The 21,345-nt window shown below is 46.8% G+C and overlaps 1 protein-coding gene across 1 annotated transcript in view; it reads right to left on the bottom strand.

The window, feature by feature from the left end:
• Positions 1 to 3,201: 3,201 nt before the first annotated feature.
• Positions 3,202 to 21,345, bottom strand: part of LOC138453536 (alpha-1-antitrypsin-like protein GS55-MS) — a 137,787-nt gene continuing 119,643 nt past the window's right edge. The window contains exon 4 of the mRNA XM_069606502.1: positions 3,202 to 7,883. Coding sequence (XP_069462603.1) covers positions 7,692 to 7,883 — 192 coding nt within the window. The 3' untranslated portion in view covers positions 3,202 to 7,691. The remainder of the gene's footprint in view (positions 7,884 to 21,345) is intronic.

Genomic DNA, 21,345 nt, shown 5'->3' with positions numbered 1-21,345 from the left:
TGCGTCTCATTGGGAGGTATGGCAGACCATCACCGAGGAGTCTTGTCAGTCGCTTGGGCGGGCTTCCACTTCCCCTTTCCCCCTACCCCACCCATCAATCCTCCCTTCCTGCAGTCGGGGTCGCCCTCCCTCAGAGCTGAGATTCAGAAGATACTGGATCTCAGGGTGGTGGAACCCGTTCCTCGAGGGGAGCGAGGGGAGGGCTTCTATTCCCGGCTGTTTACGGTGCCCAAACCCCAACCAGGCTGGCCTGTGCACCATTCTAGACATTTCCCAGTTCAATCTCTCTCTACCCCAAGAGAAATTCAAGATGATTACGCCTGGTCAAATAAAGTCCTCTTTACAGAAGGGTGATTGGCTCAGCGTGGTGGACCTCCAGGATGCGTATATGCATATCCTGATCTGGAATCCGCATCAGAGATACCTACGTTTTTTCTGTGGGGGAGAAGCACTTCCAGTTCTGAGTGCTCCCTTTTGGCCTCAGCTCAGCACCGTGTGTCTTTACGAAGATGATGTTGGTGATCGCAGCTTATCTTCAGCTTCAGGGTATTCACGTGTATCCGTATTTGGACGATTGGCTGCTGCGCAGTCCCTGTCCGCTGAAAGCCTCGAGCAATCTTCAGTCTCTCCTCCAGCTCCTGTTTCACCTTGGGCTGTCGGTGAACTAGCGGAAATTTTCCATGATGGTCTCTCAGGACTTGACTTTCCTGGGTTTTCATTGGAACACGATCGACTGCAGAGTTTACCTGACCGGGGACAGAATGGCGGATCTGTTGGCCACAGGTCAGATGTTTGCACAGTCGGAGAGCATGTCGGCCTGGTGGTTCCAGAGGCTTCTGGGCCTCATGGCCCTGTGCGTATTGGCTCTTCCCCTTGCTCGGCTCAAGATGAGGCGGACGCAGATGGCTCTTCAGAGTTCTTGGCATCAGGTTGTGGATCCGGACTCCAAGATAATTATCGATTCCGGCTTTCATGAGAGTGGACCTGGCGTGGCGGTCGTCTCTCAGCAACCCGTCAATGGGTGCAAGTTTCCAAGACCCCGCTCCGATGGTGACGATCACGACAGACTCCCCCCTTTTGGGGTGGGGTGCGACGTTGGATCTTCTTCAGGTCTCTGACCTATGGTCGCCCCAAGACAAGTTCCTTCATATAAATCATCTGGAGCTTCGGGCGATCTTCCTGGCGCTCAAGGCGTTCAGGCCAGTCATTGCCAACAAAGCGGTTCGTGTCCGCACGGACAATGTGGTGTCCATATTTTACATCAACAAGCAGGGGGGCACCAAGTCTCCTCCTCTTGTGGATCTGGCCATTCAGATTTGGGAATGGGCAGTTCAGCATGGTGTCTGGCTGGTGGCAGTACATATCCCAGGCCAGCTGAACGTCACGGCAGATGCCCTCAGCCGACAAACAATCGTCAGCTACGAATGGGAATTGAAAGCGGAGGTCCACTTACCTATATTCCTGCGTTGGGGCACTCCGGAAGCGGATCTCTTCGCAACATCGGCAAAAATGAAACTCCCTCTGTATGCCTCCAGAAATGGGCTGGGAGCCTCCTCTCTGGGGGATGCTCTCGAGATTCCATGGCACAACATGCGGGCCTATGCTATTCTGCCTCCACCTCTGATTCATCGGATGATTTGCAAGCTGGAGAACACTGTGAACTGTTCTCTTCTGCTCATAGCTCCGTGGTGGCCGGCGAGGTTCTGGTTTTCAGAGCTTCAATATCTGTCGGTGTGTGCACCGATCAGGCTTCCGCTAGTTCCCGATCTGCTTCACCAGAGAGATCGGCAGCTGTGGCACCCCTCCCCACAATCGTTCAGCTTGGCGGCATGGTGCCGGAGTTCAGATCTTTAGAACATCTCAACCTGTCTGCTGACAACATGCGTATTATTCAGGCAGCCAGGAAACCCTCAATGAGGTCTCAGTATAAGAGCAAGTGGCTTCGGTTCTGCCACTGGTGCTTAGCCAAACAGTTGGACCCCAGGGTGGCTACAATTGACACGGTGCTGTCCTTCGTCTCTCAACTAGCAGAGTCAGGCATTCATGTCGTCAGGCATTCATGTCCTGTCATGCACTTATCTTTCGGCTGCGGCTGCCTACCTATTCATGGGCCAGTGCTCTTTCTCACTGTCAAATCCAGTGATTAAACGGCATTTTGTGGGTCTAATGCATCTTTACCCTCCTGTTCGCAAACCACATCCGACGTGGGATCTGAACGTGGTTCTTACGGCCTTGTGCCATAAGCCTTTCGAACCAATGGCTACGGTAGATCTTAAACACCTTTCGTGGAAGGTGGCTTTCTTGGTCGCCGTTACCTCGGCAAGGCGTGTGAGTGAGCTCCAAGCTTTGTCGGTGGAGCATCCCTTCTTGGTTTTCCACAAGGATCATTAGGACAAATCCTTCTTTCTCACCAAAGGTGGTTTGATTTCCATCTAAATCAGTCAATCCCGCTGCCTATCTTCTTTCCAAACCCGGCTTCGGAAGCTGAGAGGGTTTTGCATTGCCTGGATGTTAGAAGCGCTCTTAAATTCTATCTGGACAGAACTTCTGAACTTAGGAGTTCTTCTCAACTTTTGGTAACCTTTGGTAACCCGCAAGGCAAGCAGGCCTCCAAAGCGACTATCTCCAGATGGATTGCTGCCTGTATTACGGAGTCTTACACTATTCAGGGTCTCCAGCCTCCTAAAACACGCATGCACATCTGGTACGGCGCAAGGCAGCTGCTGCCTTTCAAAAGTATGTCCCCTGTTAGACCATCGCGAAAGCCGCTACTTGGGCCTCCCCATCAGCTTTTTATAAACATTACTGCTTGGACATGAACTCCAGATCTGATGTTCAATTTGGCCAGGCTGTGCTGAAAAACCTTTTTCAGTAGGGGGTTTCCATCCACCCGTAGTTCCTGTGAGGAGTGCTTGGGAATCTCCCATAAGTATGGAGGTAAGGGGATGGGACGTAGGAGTATAACCAGGTTACTCACCGTAGTGACTGCCTTACTCCTAGTCCATAGTCCCCTTTCCTCCATACACCCGCCCGCCGTCCCCTCTAATAAGGTTCCTCTATTATTGCTTAAAGGTCTCTGACCTGGCGATAGAAAAGGACTGATGGGAGTAACCTGGTTATTCACCACTGTGACAATGGGGACAAAGCAATAACTGAATGAAAGGAAAGGAAATCAAAAAGATAATGTAAACACCCACAGAATGATGGTCAAATGTATTGTATTTTATTTTGCATCATATTTTCTCCAAAGTGCTTTATCTGGATTTGAGGAAACTGGTAGGAATAATGAAATACGACAAATTAGAAAATCAAAACAGTTACATTCAAAGTACCAACACCGGGAAAGACATAAATAACCCTTGAAGTAGATGAGTACTTTTCTGAGGCGATCTACAAAAAATAGCCTACTACAGACTAACAAATGGCGACAAAGGGCGGAGTGCTTATGATGTTAGGTGGCTAAACATAGGCCTGACAGGGGCGTTCTCAGACTGAGAACAAAGTCAAATGGATCACAGGGTAGGGTATAAAAGGTAAGGCAGCAGTTGTGAGAGATCATTCATAGATATAAAAGGCTTCTGTGATTTTAAGGCTGGGGTAATGAGGCATTAACATGGGAATCAGGAATTACAAAGAAGGATAGAGAGTTGAAAAATGTATGGCAAGGGGAGACAATACTATTTTGTTGCAGTTGAAAAAGCAAACAAATGAGCCATTGCCAAAGCAGGAATCTATAAAAAGGATTACACATTTGTAGTATATAACATGGTCTAATTACATGGTCTGCAAAATTTGGCTCAGCAGAGATTTTGGAATACAACTCCCATTAGCCCTAGCCAGCCGAGTCAATGGTGAGGGATCATGGGAATCATAGTCCAAGATATCTGGAGAGTTGCAGGTGGCAGACTCGTAGTCTAGTGGGTGTGGGACAGTTTAAGACCTACCAATGTGATTTTAAAATGACACATTTTGACAAAGATATAGGGAGTAATGCATGATACCACACATATAGGCAAACAAGGCTGATTCAGTATAAGGCATTTAACCTGAGAAGCTATAGGTGTAGACAATACAATACAGCCTGCATTCCTGAAAGGGTTAAACTGATGGTTGACCATGCAGCTAATGTGCAGATGAAACATGGTTCAGTCTAATAATCACATAAAACAGCACACATGTAAATAATGCTTTACAGAAAATCAATGCTTTCACATTATTTAAAATATTTCAGTAGGGTCGAAAAAGAATCCAAACATCTGAACATATTAATTTTTATACAGTCCATTATAGAAACAATCAACGGATATGGTATATGATACGGACCACTGACATCATGCCAAGGGGATGAAATATGAACCAAGCTGGTCGACTGAAGTGCACAGCGGCACAAGTCCCTTCCTATATGCTGTCTTGGATGGCTGCAATTGTGCAACGACACTTCTGTCAAAAAAGAACACGTTTGGAATTGTAGGGTGATAAAGGGAATTGGGGAGTGCGGAGTCTGCTCACAATTACAGGGTGTTCCTCCAACTGTAGAGCAGTGCAGGAGGGCAGTGTGTACTTGCACTGGAGGAGCTGATCTGTGTTTCAGGGCATGTGGGGGATGGTGGGTGGGATGAAGAGGTGCAAGGATACGAATTGCTGCTCTGAATTGGCATCTTCTTGGGAACATGCATTTGCTGTAGTAATTCATATGCAATGAGGGTCTGTCCGCATATGCATATGATACTTCCCCAAGGGTGGGCTTCTTTCTTAAATCACTCTCAGGGCATATCCTCATCAGGGAGGAGAACATTCAGTGCAGGATTGGCTTTGACATGTGCAATACAGAAGCTCATGTAGCACCTTTATATGCACAGAAGAGAGAGATGAAGTGGGGACACCGGTGTGAACATCAGTTAAAGTGAATGGAAAGCAGTGATGCCAAAGACCTCAGCATTTACATGAACATGGACTGGGATTCAGGTGCTTTTTTTTAAGTAGGTGTTTTATTGACAAATCCCTTGTTTATTGTTAATCTGCCCATCCATATTTTAAAAGGTTGTGGATTTTCTATACCTACTGCGAATATCACAAAAATTCTTTATACAGGGTTTCAGCATACGCTTCCTGAATCTACCAGCACTATAAAAGGAGGATGGAAACCCTCATTGAAATTGGAAAAGTTGAGCTTGTAGTGGAACCAGCAACAGTTGGGAACCAGGGCTTTACCCCCGGTACACCTCTTGAGAATCTGAGGTGCCTGAAATAAATATAAACTTAGTTTGTTCAGGTAACAGCCTCAAACAGCCTCAGGTGGTTGGAGGCTGTAGTTACTGAACCTTCTGTGCAAAAAAAAAAAAAAAAAAAAACACACCATTGCAAATTGGCAGGCCCCGTACCCTACAAAACCGTGCAAACAAATTGATGAACAAGGGGACAGTAACCATGTTGGTGCCTTACTTGTTATTTGAGATGATGGGGTTTCTGTTATTTTTTCAACAACCTTCAAACAGGCGTTACCCAAGTGTTTTTTATTACTGGGGTGTTGACGTTCCCAATCAATTCTCTAAACCCAGATAAGATTTTGAGGTGGGAATATTTTACTCTGTACCTTTGGAAGTTGAGTGTAAAAAGATTTTTTCAGGGAGAAGTAGTTCTGAAGGTCAACTGGGGTATTTTTAAGGCAAGTAAAAAGGCTTTACTAAAACTTTGTTGTAATACATGTATGCTTTGTTCTCTGAATGCATTACCACACGCTTTGTTGTAATACACACGTTATTTGTATCCAATAGTTACCACAAATGCAAAGTGTTTATTTATTTGATTGCATGGACCCTTTCAAGATCTGCTACCAGAGTATTACAGCCCCTGTGTGGAATGCACTGCGAGGCCTCTGGTCTCAGAAGAATACACCACTTCAGGCAGGCAACACAGGGCAGGCACACGCCCATCTCTCATTCCCTGGTTTTCTTTAGGAGGACCTGCCTGTATGCCGTTTATCTGGAGAGCTGGATTACAGGCTGGGCAGCAGGGCTGTTCTGCTTGGTATATTAGACTCGGGGCAGGATTATTGGGCTCTTCATTTTGGAGATTGTGAATGAAACATGGCAAGTAATCCAGATGTCGGTATAATCTGCTTGCAGTGATATTGGCCCAGGAGGATAGCTCAGCGGCAACGTGCTCGCCTTGGAAACAAGACCACACGAAGCAACCCAGGTTCGATCCCCGAGTCCGCGCTTAGAAACCTCTGGGTATTAAGCGTGTTATAAATACGCAACTAAGACATATCCCTGTAACAGCACCTCGATGCCCCCGGGATGTATGAGGGCTTTAAAAATGTAAATAAAATAAAAAATAATGGGATCTACACCTCCAGCACTGGCTGTGTTGTGTACAACTTGTGAGAATATTTGTTAACGGAGCAAAATTGCATGTGCAGTATGACAAAAACATTTAGATCTTGAATGAGGAAACCACGTTTCTGAAGTGGTGTTATGTCAATATTTGAGGCACACAATAAAACAGAAGCAGAACAAAATATTGTGGAAAATATAACAGTACAAAATGGATTGCATAAGAATGAGTGGTGCTTAGCAGGAACAGAGTGACATTTTCCCGCCCATCCTTATTGAATCCCATGATGGAAACGAATGTTTAGACTGTTTTTATCCTCCCAACAAATATTTCCAATTGCCAAAATGACAAGGCACTTAATTGATATGAACACATAAATAAAATAGGTCAAGCACTTATATTCATCAGAAGCTTGCGACTATCGCATGGGTAAACGGTGACAGAATTTGTGGCAGTGTTTACCTGATCCTATTTAACAATTTATCAATTTTAAATATTTTGTGAACAATTGTAGGCAACTAACACACCATGTTAACATGCATAGGGAATTTCGAAGTTAATCTGAAAAGTTAAAACCTGGGACTTCAAACTGAACATGGGTTAGCAATCCTGATAGTTGCTTGACAATGCAACACCATAGGCTAAGATAAAATGAAATATTAAAAAGCAATACTAGCTGGTGTAACTATGTGCAGGGGTGTTGCTAGGGGGGGGCTAAGGGGGCTATAGCCCCTGATCTTTTGGTTGTAGCCCCGGATAGAATCTCAGGAGCTACAGCCAAAAGGCTTGTTAGCCCCCAGTCCCAACAGTTCCGACATCAGCGTAGCCCCGGGTCTTTTACAGACCTAGCAACTCCCCTGACTATGTGTTTGTTTTGTGGCCATGAGCCTTAAGCAGGTAGTGTCAAGGGGAAAAGTGTGGTAAGCATCACATTCAGATAGTAGTGATGGGAAGAAGTGGGGAAAAGGGTCATGTTGCTAGGAGTGGGTGTCTGCTCTATCTTTTAACAGAAATTGGGGTGATCGGGCATGAATCAGGTGGGGGGTCAGTGAAAGAAGAGTAAACAATGCAAGCAGCGTTGGCCTCACATTCAAGGTTTTGCTGCGCACGCGTCATGGGTTGTTTTGTGTACATTTCTTTTTTGGGGTCACACAATATTCGGTCACTAGAGGATAATGACTCCGAATATTATTTTCCTCAGTTTATGCTGCTTTATTTTGTAGCACAGTAATTTTTCTTATACAGTTATCACAACTATCCAATGAAATCACAGAATGTCCCTAGCAATACAATACAACATTTGAATCTGTTCAACAGGTTTGAAACTGGGAGCACTGTGAGCAGAATTATTTCCATTATTTTGCGGTGGGGTTGACGATTTTTCCAGTGAAAAGGTAGCTCTTGGTTTCAGTTTCATAAATCACCACCAGGAAAGGCCTATCGAATTTAATCGTTGGAGGAAGACATAATGGCACCAATTGAAGAGCAGTGGCCGCTGCAGTCTCTGTGCCTTTTTCATCAACGCTAAGCACTGCCTTGTGAAGCGCCTATGGGAAAAGTGAAGATGAGTATTACACTTGAACAAAAAATGGCAGTTCAAATCAGAAGTTTAATTTGTTACATAGAATTGGCTTATTGTCTTCTCTTTTGGCATTTCTTGCAAGTGATTTTTCACACATCTCTCTCTACCCTAGAGCCTAACCACAGTCATGACTCAAAGCTTTTCTTCTCTGCATCTTTATGCATAGACCAAACATGAATGGGCTTGTCCAATGCACAAACAGAAGCAGCCTCTTTTTCCATAAGATTAGGTAGTATGGGCAGCAAAAACAAATCCATGTTTTGGTTGTGACCTTTTACACTGCAATTCATGTATATAGTCTAAATACAGAGTACTATGTGGGAACACACCGACCGGACTCCTGTCTGCAGGGATCACATTAACATTCATCAACATCTGCATGAGGATAATAGCATGCCCTTTTCAACCAAACACCTTTGAAAAAAAGCCACCAAAGATATGATTCTCTTAGGTATGGCCAATAAAGGCATACAATATATTTTCACTCAACAACAAACTCCTCTTGCCTTTATGCAAAACCTTCTTTGAAGATGAAACCTGTAAAGAAAATGTTACTTACCAGTAATACTATTTCTACAGACTGATCGGATCTGTTTTAGAGTCACATGCTAAGCATACCTTGCCATTAAGTGATTTGTCCAAAGTATAGCAATTTGTTTTTCAGCTTTAGCTTAAGAATTGACAGGGATATTCCTGTAACGGAAACTGTGTATCACGTACCGCAGCTAGCAACAATGTTTCTACAGGTGAAGCCCTTCTCAGATTGTTCACGTGTTACTTGAGTCAGGAATGTGACTGTCAAGGGGAGATAGGGACCCCCCAGCCCCTCAACCTGGGTCCGTAAACCAGCCAGTGTTTGCCAGAGCCTGTCCTGCCCCAGAGGTGGGGTGAAAGAATTGGGAGGGTCCCAGTACCACTATCAATCACCAAATGCCTGCCTTACCCCATGCTAAGCAGTTTTATCTCTTTCTTTCTAGAACCACGAACACCATAAACTCTTGCAGCGGAAGGGAAAGTACCCAATCCATGAAAGAGATGCAGCAAGAACAACTGAGCGGTCAAAACATTACGTGTTAGTTACCGGGAGCAAAGACGCCTCAACGCTGCAGGAAGCTAACTCTGAAAACCACAGACGCTATGCCAAGCAGCCATCACAAAACGCCCACAGACCCACATGGAGAAACAGACAGGGTTTCGAGGTATGGCGACAAGGAATGAAGAGACTGACCTAGTGGTGCGATAGTGGTTGCTATAGACTTTTATTAAATGAAATCCAAACCCATCTATCCCTTACTGTAAGGGGGGTTTCCCTACCTAACTTAAAGAGACTTGGGTGCTCGTCAGGAAGTCTGTGGGAGTAAAAAAAAAAATGGACCGTCTGGGTCACAAAGGCTCCTACCCTTTCACTACACTACAACAAAATACAATAAAGGTCAGCCTCTGTTCATACTGCAGAAGAAGTTCCACAAAGGGTCTGCGTTCTTCATAACCCAACAGAAAACAGATCCATGTAATAATGTCGCAGTGAAAAAGTCGTCCGGTTCTGGTGGCTTTTTCCTGGCTACCAAAATTATTTCCCCAAATATTCTAGGAGGGGTATAATCATATATTATTACCTCCAGTCCTGCAATGATTGGGGAAAGTGTTTGATAGCCTGGAGGGTGTATCATTAATGCTTTTTTTTTTTTTAACGTCACATACCCGACGACTTTTTTCATGGTGACATTATTACCGGATACCCAGAAAACAGCTTGTATAAAGTTCTCATGCGGCTAGGAGAATGACTATCTTCTCGTAGCTGGCTTCCCAATGACTGACAGTTCTTAATAAGATTTGTTGCTCCCTTATGGAGGTTTTCACAATCTCTTGGGTTTTTTCTACAACACTTGGTCCACCCCACTGGGACGATGAAGCTGTTGGCAGAGTCCCTTTCGACTCTCCAAACCACACTCCCATGCAGCTAGACTGGGGACTGCATCACAAATTGGTTTATGACTTTCTTTATTTCATTATATTTTACAGTCTCAAAGGGTTTTCTTTCTATTTTTCTTGGCGTTTACACTCTAAGGAAAATTACATGGTAAACTGTTCTCTTCTTATCCCTGAGGAAGTTAAGGTTAAGGTCATGAGCTAAAAAGACGGGACTCTTGGCAGGATTTGATGTTGACCAATCAGCAATGAGTAACAGTGGTATCGACGGAAGATGATTGAGGTTTGGCTCGATGGGCCAGTCCTAGACAATTCTGGGGTGTGTCCTGTGCATCTCTCCGTTGGCATGGGGTTTCCCAGCCACCTAATGGTTGGATAGAGAAGGAGAGCATAAATTACTCCTGGACCTCCAACCCTTTTGGGCCCCTTTTACTGTACTTTCTACAGTCAATAAGATAACCCCGGGAAGTGAACCAGGGACTTAACCTTCCTTCCCTGTAGAGAGCGTCCAGCCACCACCTATTGTTCAGGTTGGTGTAGGTGTTTTGCCACTCCTCTTGTTTAGCTTGCCTCTCACCCACCGGTAACCAGCTTTCAGTGGTATGGCATTTGGCGTTCTGCCTCCATGCAGGATGCGTATTCCCTTCTTTGGTTCTGCTTTCTCCATGGCCAACACCCTGTCAGCCTACGAGACGTCTTTGTGCGTTCCCTTGAATCACACCCTTCAATTCTCCTGCTCGTACCTGCTTTCAGGTGTTCTCTTGGCATTGGTATCTCTCAGACTCTCAACTTCTCTCTCCAGATCGACTGCTCTCTTGGGTATCCTTCCCGGTACCCTTCCACCTTCATTTGTTTCTGACACCCTGATATAGTAGCGTCCACCATGATATCGTAGGGTCCACCGTGATGTAACATAAATTCCATGGACTACAGCAGCTCTGGTGTTTTTACTGCTTGCTTGTAGCGTTCCCGGAAGCTTCTTCGTCTCAGTACCTAAACGGTCAGTTTAGTTCAATGTTTTACAGTAACACATGGTTTTAGACATGCGTTTGGACTCCTAGGGTTCAGGTCCTACCATCAGTCTGCCGGGTTGGGGTTTAAGGGGGCTTTGCCTCCCAATTGCGCCCTTGTCCCCAGGAGAGAAGTCCCTCCCCATGAGATCCTCCCGCATGTTACCACCCTATTGGATAGCGGCCTCACCTCCCTAGCATCCCGAGAAGGGATCCTCCCCTGGGGAGAAGTGATGCCAAACCCAACAGTATTCTCCCACCTACTCCCTCAGGATCTTCCATTCAGGTGGCCAGGGAAGGGCCATCGCTTTTGGATCCCGACCCTGGGGGTGGACAAGAAAGGGAGGATCAGCTATGTGTGGGGTGTCACGAGGGATTGGGAGGAGGCTACCCAAAGGTGAGACATGGTATTTCCCCATTCCCAATAATACCCCAACCCACTCTCCCTCGGCTTTCATGGGGTATTTTCAATCTTACCCCATCTCCCCCTCCCCATTTCCAACAAATCCTGAGACGAGGAGGAGGCAACTAAGAGCAGTAAAGGTTACCCTGTTAGAACTGATATAATATTGTTTTGTCCTCATCGTATATGTTGGCCTATGCCCTGTCGCTTTGTGAGGAAATCCGTATTACAAGGTCGTGACCTCAAGTGAATCAAGCCTCCATTTTAGGTTAGAACCGCCATTTTGGGGTTTTGTACAAAGTCACCCTGTAATCTAAAATGGCCGTCTCGTGTGCTCTTGTTCTTGCCTTAACCTCTTCAACCTCTGTAGGAGAGTTAATGTCCAACCTGCCTTCAGGCCACATGTTAGGGTCATGTAGACCTTGTCCTTTGTTGACCTCGGGAGCAGGGGATAACTTGAATCAGCAATGTTAAACTACAAGTATACAAGAACAGTAATGCTATCCGAATATAATATGCAAAACATTTGTTTGATCTGTATTAAAACCATGTGTAAAGAGTGTAACGTTAAATCAAAGAATAATGGAGTGTGTTAGTAAATGTATTCAAAAGTAAACCGCATGCACAAGATATGTAAATTAGGAAAGTGAACCTGGCGCGACCCTAGCCCAATGTATTATTAACTTGTAAGAGGCTGGACATCATTTTTAGAAATCGTATAAATACGTCGATGTCCAGCTAGCAAATTCTGCTCACTGCTCACATTGAACCCTGCTGGTGGTCTCTGTGATGTATTGAAGGCCAAATAGCTATTTGTGTACTTTGTTGAATACTGTTCGGTTTTGTAATAAAGATTCTGGGAATCTTTATAAACCCGTGTCGGTGTATTTTCCTTTGCTTGGTGTAACAGCCGTAATATCGTATTTTGTCTGATTCCACAACCCATAGACACAACATAGGGAAAGTAAGGGAAATCGACTATAGAAAGAACTTGGGTTGTCCCACTAATAGTCAGCCATGGCCAGGAATTTAATAATGACAATTCACACCTGACTCCACTTGACTGTTTTTTCAACTATAAAAGGTGTGGTTTTTCACAAGGAGTAGAGTGAGCTAGGGATGCTGTCCGTAGCTGAAAAGCCAAGGAGCAGAGAGCAGCAGGCGCGGAAGCCAGGAGGAGAATGGCATGCCGAGACGCTGGCCCAGTGCGAGGCGCTGCAGCGTGGCTAGGGAGCTGTGCCTCCAAAGGAGCCAGGGTAAGGCAGCCTGTATCCTGATGGTGGCGTTTGGCAGAATGCCTGTTCCCTTGGGACATGTGCCGGTTCCAAGGGTGCCTGAGGGACAGGTGGTGAGACCCTGACCTCAACCCTGTAGCCAGAGGGACCGCTTGTCAACGCGACGCTGCGCGGTGAGTGAGAGAGAAACTCTGGAGCGTGTGCTTGATAAAGCGGAGCGGGAGAAAGACAGTTTTAAAGTGGCACAAAGTGGGAAGTGAGAAAGCGTGTAAAGGACAAAAAAGTACAAGAGATAATCATAATAGAAATAGAAAGAAGCAAGTTGCAACCAACAGCGCAGAAGAAAAGTAAAGTGAAAGAAAGACTGTTAAAGAGTGCAGAGGGTGCACGGTAAAGGGAGGACCGTGTGTGGGAAGCATGAGAAGTGCGCAAGAGGCACTATAAGCAAGCAAAGGAAGGTGCAAGAGTGCATGCGCATGCTGGAAAAAAGGAAAGCTAAGGGAAGGTGCAAGTCTGCACAAGGAAGAAGTAAAGGAGAACAAGAAGGGGTGCAGGAAGCAACTGAATGTGAAAGTTTAAAAGGAGGAGCTAGAAATACACAGACGGCTTACAGATCAGACTGGTCACGCCTAGGAGGAGAAAAAAACCAGGCGGTGAAGTGAGTGTGAAAGAACTGTGTCTGAAAGGAGAGGTAAATTCCGACAAGCTGAACTTCTGTTTCAAACCAAAAGGAGCCTAAGCATTGGGAAGGGGACCTTGAGAGGCCTAACAAAGTAGAATAGCTTGGGGAAGGGAACCCTGAGAAGTTTCAAAAGGAACAGTTATATTTCTTTTGTGATATTTGGAACTCGAACAAGTTGAAGCTTGGGGAAGGGAACCCCAAGGAACCAAAGACGCTGGATGTATTTGAGAACATTGCAAGGGCTCAGTGGAGAAGGTCTTACGAACAGCCCTTTTTGATTTTGACCAAGCTACACACCTGGTAAGAAGACCACCTGAAACCAACCTTGGTTTCCAATTTTCTGATGAACCACTGTTTTCTTCCTTTTTAAAGACTTTTTTGTAAAGAGTGAGGGCAAGTGTAGGTGTAGACACAGACAGACTTATTTTAGACTATCAGACGTTGACGGCCTTTATAAACATCAATTAAGTTAACCAACCCAGGAACCTTAATAAGTAAAGGTTTTGAAGCCAACATCTTTGAGTCGGTCTCTCTTGTTACTATTTCTGCCTCACAGAGGGCATTCTGTATCTCACACCTGGTCCCTGGGGAATCCAGGAGCAGATTGGTTTTCGGAACCAGGAGGGAAGTATAGGTCACGGAAGGGGAAGGAGGAGGCAGATCCACACAAAAGGCAGGAAAAAAGGGAATGAGCAGAACAGGGAAGTGTGGGTTGTTTGGGTGTGGTCAAGGAGAGAGGAGGAGGAGGACCAAGAGACAAAATGGAAGGATGGTGGAGCAGAGCATGGATGAGATAGAGAGTATGTTAAAGGTAAGTTATTTGTTGGTGAGAAAAAGTGTTTCCTGGGTGAGAGTGTGTTGAAGGACAGGGTCGGACTGGGGCATAAAAAGGTCTCTGGCACCAACGGAAAAGTGGCTCACAGTTGAAAATGGGAATTCATTCCTTTTGTGACGCTGTTTGAATAGTACCCAAGGTGGAGGTTTTTGATACAATGTGATGCAAATTGTACATTTTAAAGAATATTTATTCAGCAACACTGGTCAAAACGATTAGCCGCATATTGAAGTAACTCATCAAACTGGCCCACATTGGCCAAAAAAAGTGGCCCACTTTGACCCAAAAAACTGGCCCACACAAGCATTTTGCATTTTTCGTTCGGCCATGAGCCTATTGCCCTATAAGCTAGTCCGTGGCTGTAGAAGGAGTGAAAGGGGTGAGTGCAGGTTAGTGAGAGAGTAGGAGTATGTGTGAATGAGGGTGAGAATGGTGGCTGAGAGTTAAAGAGGGCAGAATGCATGTCGGAGAGAAGAGGCAAGTAGAGGCTAGTAGAGTGGAAGGTGGAGAAGATAGAAGAGAGTGAGAGAAGGGTAGAATAGAGAAGGGAGAGAAGTGAAGACTAGGGTGGTGGAGAGTAGTCTAGATAGATGACTAGAAGGAGTTGTGTAAACTTCAGAGGGAAAGAAGCAGAAGCAAGATGTGCAGCGTCCTGCAGTCCTAGGAGGCAGAGAGCTAACAGACCTGTTACAGTCGGTAGCAAGAAGGCCCGGAGAACGGGAGCTGGATGCAAGGTGTCCCGAATCGGAGAGAGAGGAAATGCCTGAGAGTGGTGGCGTGACCACGGGGGGTTCGTGGTGGACCAATGATCCTTGCAACAATGCCAAAGAACAAGTTACTTCCTTAACTGGTAAGGTTATTTCGATGGGATGTTCCTCCGACGTACTCCACATCTCTGCCAGTAATGTCCACAGTTGTGCTGCTTTGGAAAAGCACAGATGGAACGGTACCTTGCAATTCGAAAATCGCCATCATCTGCTGGCGGAATGCATCCCATCACGCCGGCGATGAATGCTTGGTGGGACAAGCAACCCACCGACTGGCGGAGTCCTCTGACGGGATGGGGAAGGCGACCTGTGACAGCGCTTCATTTTATGCGTATGCCTAGAAGAGGCAGAGGAATGGCGGGTACCACTCCGAGACCGAGACCCCCTGGACTTACGCCGATGCAGAGAGTCGCCCCTCTAATCGTAGGTCGAAAGTCCCACGGATTTCGATGGGGTTTGGAAACCCTACCTACAGACAACTTCTTCTTCCGCCCCCGCAAGGCCTTCGAAGTCAAGGACTGGCATTCATCGCAGTCGTCGCTGGCGTGGCTCTCGCCGAGGCACCAGAGGCAGACATTGTGTGAGTCCGTAAGGGACATCTTGGAACCGCAGTCCCGACACTTCTTAAAGCTCAACTTGGGGGTAGCAGAAGACAAAGACATATTCTCAATACAAAGTAGAACCCATTCAACAGGCGAAGATTCCGCGCGCCGAGATTCCGAAGCGAACACGTTCGCGGAAAAAATGGAACTGAGGCTAAGGACATTGTGCGTCCTACATATAACATCCGGTGATGTCGGCTCTCGACGGAGGCCCTCGAGGGACAGTGTATCAACGTCAGTGGCGTAACACAAAATGTGGGGGCCCCCCTGCGAGCCATGCTGAGGGGCCCTCCCGCCCCCCATCTCGGCAACAAATCACGGTCGTGCCACAATCCGGCCTAGATTAACACGCTTGCACAATACGCATGAACGTGCTGATGAAGGGTATGCCACACACTGTACTAGGAGAAAGATATAAATGTGTTTTAATGCAATATACAGCAAACTTCCTGAGAATAATTGGCCAAAAAGCCAGAGTGTTTGCAATTGTTTTGTAGGGTAACACCAATCCAATATATGCAAGTCACCAACAGTGCACAGGAACATTAATGCTTTGCTATTAAAAATGCCATGCCACATTGAAGACATGTCCCACTGGCTGCACAATGTAGACCAGTGTAGACACGTTATGAAATTACAGTAAAGCATGCCAGGACACATTTATACAGACCTAGACTGGATGCACAAAAATGCCAGTCGAAGCAATAACACTCATCAAGAAGAGAGCACACATTGAAGCCCGGGTCTCTGCTGCCTTGAACAACACGGCCAAACTCTTTAAAATCTTCATGGAACTGGTCAATCCTGTTGCGGTCTCCACCTCTCCGGTTCCCTCCCAGGCCCTCTGTATGGCTCTGGCCTCTCACTTCTCAGCTAAAACTCAGGACATCCTGTCCACTATCTCCTCTTCCTCTCCCTATTCCTCTCTCGGCCCCCCTTTGGCCATCTCTACCTCTCCTCCTCCTTTCTCCTCTTTCTCTCTGACAACACCCGACAAGTTTTCTAGACAAGTCCGATCCATGAAAGTGTTGTCCAAACAGGTGCTCCCCTGCTCCTCCAAAACCATCAAGGGCCATATTGACACCCTTGCTGCACCCTGGCCAATTTCTGTAATCACTCTTTCACCACTGTAACGTGCCCCTCTCCCCTTAAGCACTCCCTTGTGCACCCACTCCTCAAGAAGCAGTCTGCCGATCCTACCTGTCCGGCAAACTATCGCCCAATCTCCATCACACCTTTCCTGGGAAAACTCTTGGAAAAAAGCTGGCCATCTCCCAGCTTACTCTCCACGTTGAATCTGTTGGTTGTCTCCATGACCATAAATCTAGCTCCAGAACTGCCAGAGGCACGGAAACATCTCTCCTGAATACCTGTGATGATCTGCTCTCTAACCTGGATTCCAGCATTCCTTCTGTCCTAATCCTCCGTGATCTTTCCTCGACTTTCGACACAGTCAACCATGACATCCTGATCAATTGACTACGTGAGAACCTGGGCATCACGGATCAGGGTCTGGAGTGGCTGACCTCCTTCCTCCTGGACTGCCCCTCCCAGGTCCAACTTGGTCCCTTTTTTTCCATCACCCCTCTCTCTCTTCCTGTGGCATTCCCCAGGGCTCTATCCTCTTACCCTGGTTTTTCAACCTCTAGTTGGCCCCCTTGGCCCACCTGATCTCTACCTTCTCCTCTAACTTTCAGTGTTATGCGAATGGCACTCAGCTTTCCTTCCGGCTCCTCTCATCTCTTGCTCATTCCTGACTGTCTATCTGTGATTCAGGATTGGTGGACCTCCAACGATATCGACATTAGTGCCATTAAGATGGAGATCCTTCTCATTGGGACCCCTGCCCCCGCTTTCCCTCTCTCACTCTGGCCACCCACCTTGGGCCCTCTTCCTTCGCCTTCCTGCGAGGCAAAAAACCTTTTGTGTCATCTTCGACTCTACTCTCTCTTTCTCTCCTCGCATCTCGGACGTCGCCAAGAGGACCCACTAACTACCAGCTGCTCCGCCTCAAAGGGACTCTTCCCTTTCTCACTTTCCCTCAGAAGCTCACTGTCCCCAGAGCCCTGTTTCACTCTAGGCTGGACTACTGCAACAGCCTCTTTCTCAAGCTGCCTTCCTCTACTCTCCGCCCTCTGCAATTTATCCAGAACAGGACAGCGAGACTTGTCCTTGGCCACAAGCCCAGGGATCACATCTCTACAGCCATGAAATCTATCCACTGTTTCTCAGTGGTTGCAAGAATAAAGTTCAAGGCCCTTTGCATTGTCCACAAGGCTTTCTGTGGTTGGGCCCACACTACAACCAACGCTCTCTTCCAAAATACCTTTTTTCTCTAGCCCTTCCACCGGCTACCTCTAACTCTCTAAGGGCTAGATGCTTCTTCGGGCAGAGAGTGGGGGTGGAAGATCTCTCTCCTCTGCAGATGCCTGTTCTGTTGTACTTGATGGTCGTGCAGATTAATAGGACCTCCGTCCCCAAGTACCACACTGATAGATTTAGGAATTACTATCAGTGCAATCTTTGAGGCCACAGGTGAGAGTGCCGAAGGCCGGAAACGGGAACGCCGGAAGGACCCCCTGACCGCTGTAAGGCAATAATGGTTAGGTCAGTTAACAGAAAACGAATGAAAATGCAGTAAGGCGAATCAACGTGTGTAAGCTTACCCCAGTCTGGTGGGCAGGACACTTTGAAGGGATAGGGGAGGAAGGATATCTGGGGCAGGCAGGAATATCACAGGCAGAGGCACGAAGTCCAATCGAAATTCCAAGGACACTGGGTGTTCCGTTCAACTTGACAACGGGGAAAAGAAAATGCAATCAAAAGAGTTCCGTGGTCAAGTAAGCCAAAGTTCCAAGCAAAGTGTCCGGGTTTAAGCAGTTCAATCCAAAAAGAGTTCCGTGGTCGAGTAAGCCAGAGTTCCAAGCAAAGTGTCAGGGTTTAAGCAGTTCAATCCAAAAAGAGTTCCGTGGTCGAGTAAGCCAGAGTTCCAAGCAAAGTGTCAGGGTTAAGCAGTTCAATCCAAAAAGAGTTCCGTGGTCTAGTAAGCCAAAGTTCCAAACGTGACAACTAAACGCTATGCAGCACTCAAGGAATGAAGCAGCTGTGAAGCGTTTGTTGATTGTTTCCTTCGTTCTTTTAACAGCATACAGGGATCACGTGATTCTGCTCCGGGAGCGTGGAGTCGAATCAGGAGACCCTCGTAGTGAAGGAAGCAGCCGTCGATGTAGAAGCACGTGACTCGAGGCGCTTTGTTTTTCTCCTTATGTTAACACAACGCGGCACGCGCCCTGCGTTGTTTCGTGCTCCTGTATACCAACGTTGTTTGGGATAGCAACGCCAAGGTAGGTGCCAGTAAAAGAATGGTCGCAGTCTGAACGAAGACTGGCGTGGGTTGCGGGATGTTCGAGTGTTACCCTGCGCTTGTGGTGTAGAAGCGGGAGGCTGGGAGTAAGATGTGGACCTGGGAGGAGAAACGGAAGACATGACAATGCCTCCCTCTGGAATGGCCTCCCTGCCCCTCTCAAACTTTAGCGGACCACCTGATGTCTGGAAGCAGCTCAAAACTTTCCTCTTCTCCTCTGCTTTCTCTCTCTCCCTCCCCTGCTGACCTACCTGACCTATCCGTCTGCTGTACCGACAGGTTGCTTGGCTACCCTCAGAGCTACCCTCAGAGTCTCACGAAGTCCAGGCTCTTTCTTGATCAGTCACCCTTGCACTGCCTCCGGCCTACCACGCACTTAGGGACTGTAACTAACCCTACAGTCCCTTGTTCTCCTTGTACTACCCAGAGCTGCACTGTCCTGGCTGCATTTACTCAGAGCATTACAGCCCTGTTTTCCCTGCCCTTCTTCCTTGCACTCCCCCCTCCCTTTCCCCTTGCATTTCTCATTCCCGCACTTGCACGATTTGAATGACACAAGGCCTAGTAAGATCATTTGTCTGGTCACTCCCTCTATCTTCACTCCATTGCTTGTCACGCCAAGAATAACTTGTGTACAGGCGCGTTATAATAGACTTCTATCATATCATTTTATCACAGATGCTCAAAAAAATATACAATGCTGCAGTAAGAAATGGCTAGACTGGCAGCACCCAAATGCCAGTCTAGCCAGGTAATTACACTTAGCAGGACTGCTTTATCAGAAATGCGCAGTTTAAAAAAAAGTCATACCAAACTGAGGAATAACTAGACTGGCTGCACCAAAATGCCCCTCTAGCCACTAATACCACATATCATGCCTGCTTAGCCTGGACATGGACAACCATTATGATTTATCGCACAATCCCACCTCCCACACATGCCCTCTCCCTCCCATGCCCTACCCCAACCTCCAAAATCATCTCCTTGGCCCAGAATTACCTTAATATCCCTCCTCCTTGTCCTAGAGCTTACGTTTGAGGCTCCTGGCCTCATAGGTAAGTACTGGGATGAGAAAGAGTGGGATTAGGAGTAATGAAGATACAGGTAGCTAAGTCAGGCATTACCTCCATGTACCTCTACCTCATCCCAGTGCTTGTGTATGAGGCAAGTACTGCCTCATACACAATTACAGGGACAAGGAAGAATAGGGCTAGGAGTAATGACGATTACCAATAAGTAATTAAGGCATTAAACACAAGTAGGGTCTTAACAATATTCAGTTGACTGGGCTGCAGCACTCGTCCCCAGTAATTTTGGGCTATGTTGACTCAACCTGGCTGACCTTCAGAGCAGTTGCCGGACAGAACAAGACACCGATGTTAAACGGCACCTGGGTTAACAAGGGCCAAGCAGTTACTAACGTAAAGCATTTCACTGTTAGTACCTGCATTCAAATGCCAAATCTTTTAGGCAATTGAAATTGTGATCTGTGTTTAGCACTTTAATGGCAGGGAAGTGATTGGAAGTGTAGAAAGAGAACAGGAGACCGTTCATTCTCACAACAGTTCATAAGTGGGTGCTTTCACACTTAAAGGAGAGAGTTAACTGCTTGTAACATTGAAGCTGCACTAAAATAGTCTCATTAAAATGCGTAAAGAAGTTAGATGCCCCCACCCAAAAAAGTTTGCCTCCCCCGCCACCCGTGAAGTTAGTGCCTCCCTCAACATTTGAAGCATCAGCCCCCTGAAATGTAGGTTTTGTTGCGCCCGAGCACAAGCACAAACACCATTCACCATATACACGCATGTACACCAGCCATCCTTAGATTTAAGTGCGCACTCTTTCACCATGCAGGCACACCCAGGCAGCCACCCATACATTTAAGTGTGCACCCTTTCACCATACAAGCACACACGCACACCCAGTCACCCATACATTTGTGTGCACCCTTTCACCATACACTCACAGACACACGTCATGGGGTTGAGGGGAGCCCTATTACTTCAAAAAGAAATTGGGCCTCAGTATAAGTTTGCCAGTCCGGTAACAATGGTACCGGTAAACTTGCCAGTACTGTTGTTACCAGACCGGCAAACTATGAGTTCTGCTCGAGGGTGCCTTCCCGCCTGCCAGGTCTGACCTGGCGGGCGTACCGGCACCCGTGAGCAGAGCATGTTGGGTGCACCGGCACCATTATGAATGGTGCCGGTGCATCCGATCCCCTCATTCCCATTGAACCCTATGGGGATCAAATGGGAATGGGGAGCATTTTTTTCCGCTCCATGCAAATGGGCAATTACCAGGTCCGGCGGGGCCGTAATGACCCGGTAATTGCCCATTCACGGTTGCTGGAAAAAAGCGCAAGTTTGGCGGCAGCCTGGCGGTTTTACCGGCAAGGCTACAGCCAAACTTGTAATGAGGCTGATTGTTTCTTTCTGAAATCACTCTGACTTCATAAAGACATTATTTCTGTTACAGAAATAATTTCTTTATGAAGGCAAAGTGATTTAAAAAAATATTTTGAAAAAAATATTTTTTTTTCATTTTATTTCAAGTTGGGGCCCCCTCCCAGGACATGTGATAGCGGGGCCCCCCGCACC

Source organism: Ambystoma mexicanum, chromosome 4p (assembly GCF_040938575.1).
Source record: "Ambystoma mexicanum isolate Mex_15411 chromosome 4p, UKY_AmexF1_1, whole genome shotgun sequence".
Lineage (NCBI taxonomy): Eukaryota > Metazoa > Chordata > Amphibia > Caudata > Ambystomatidae > Ambystoma > Ambystoma mexicanum.
Note: the sequence above shows the minus strand (reverse complement) of the source record. Positions and strands in the feature narration are given on the sequence as shown.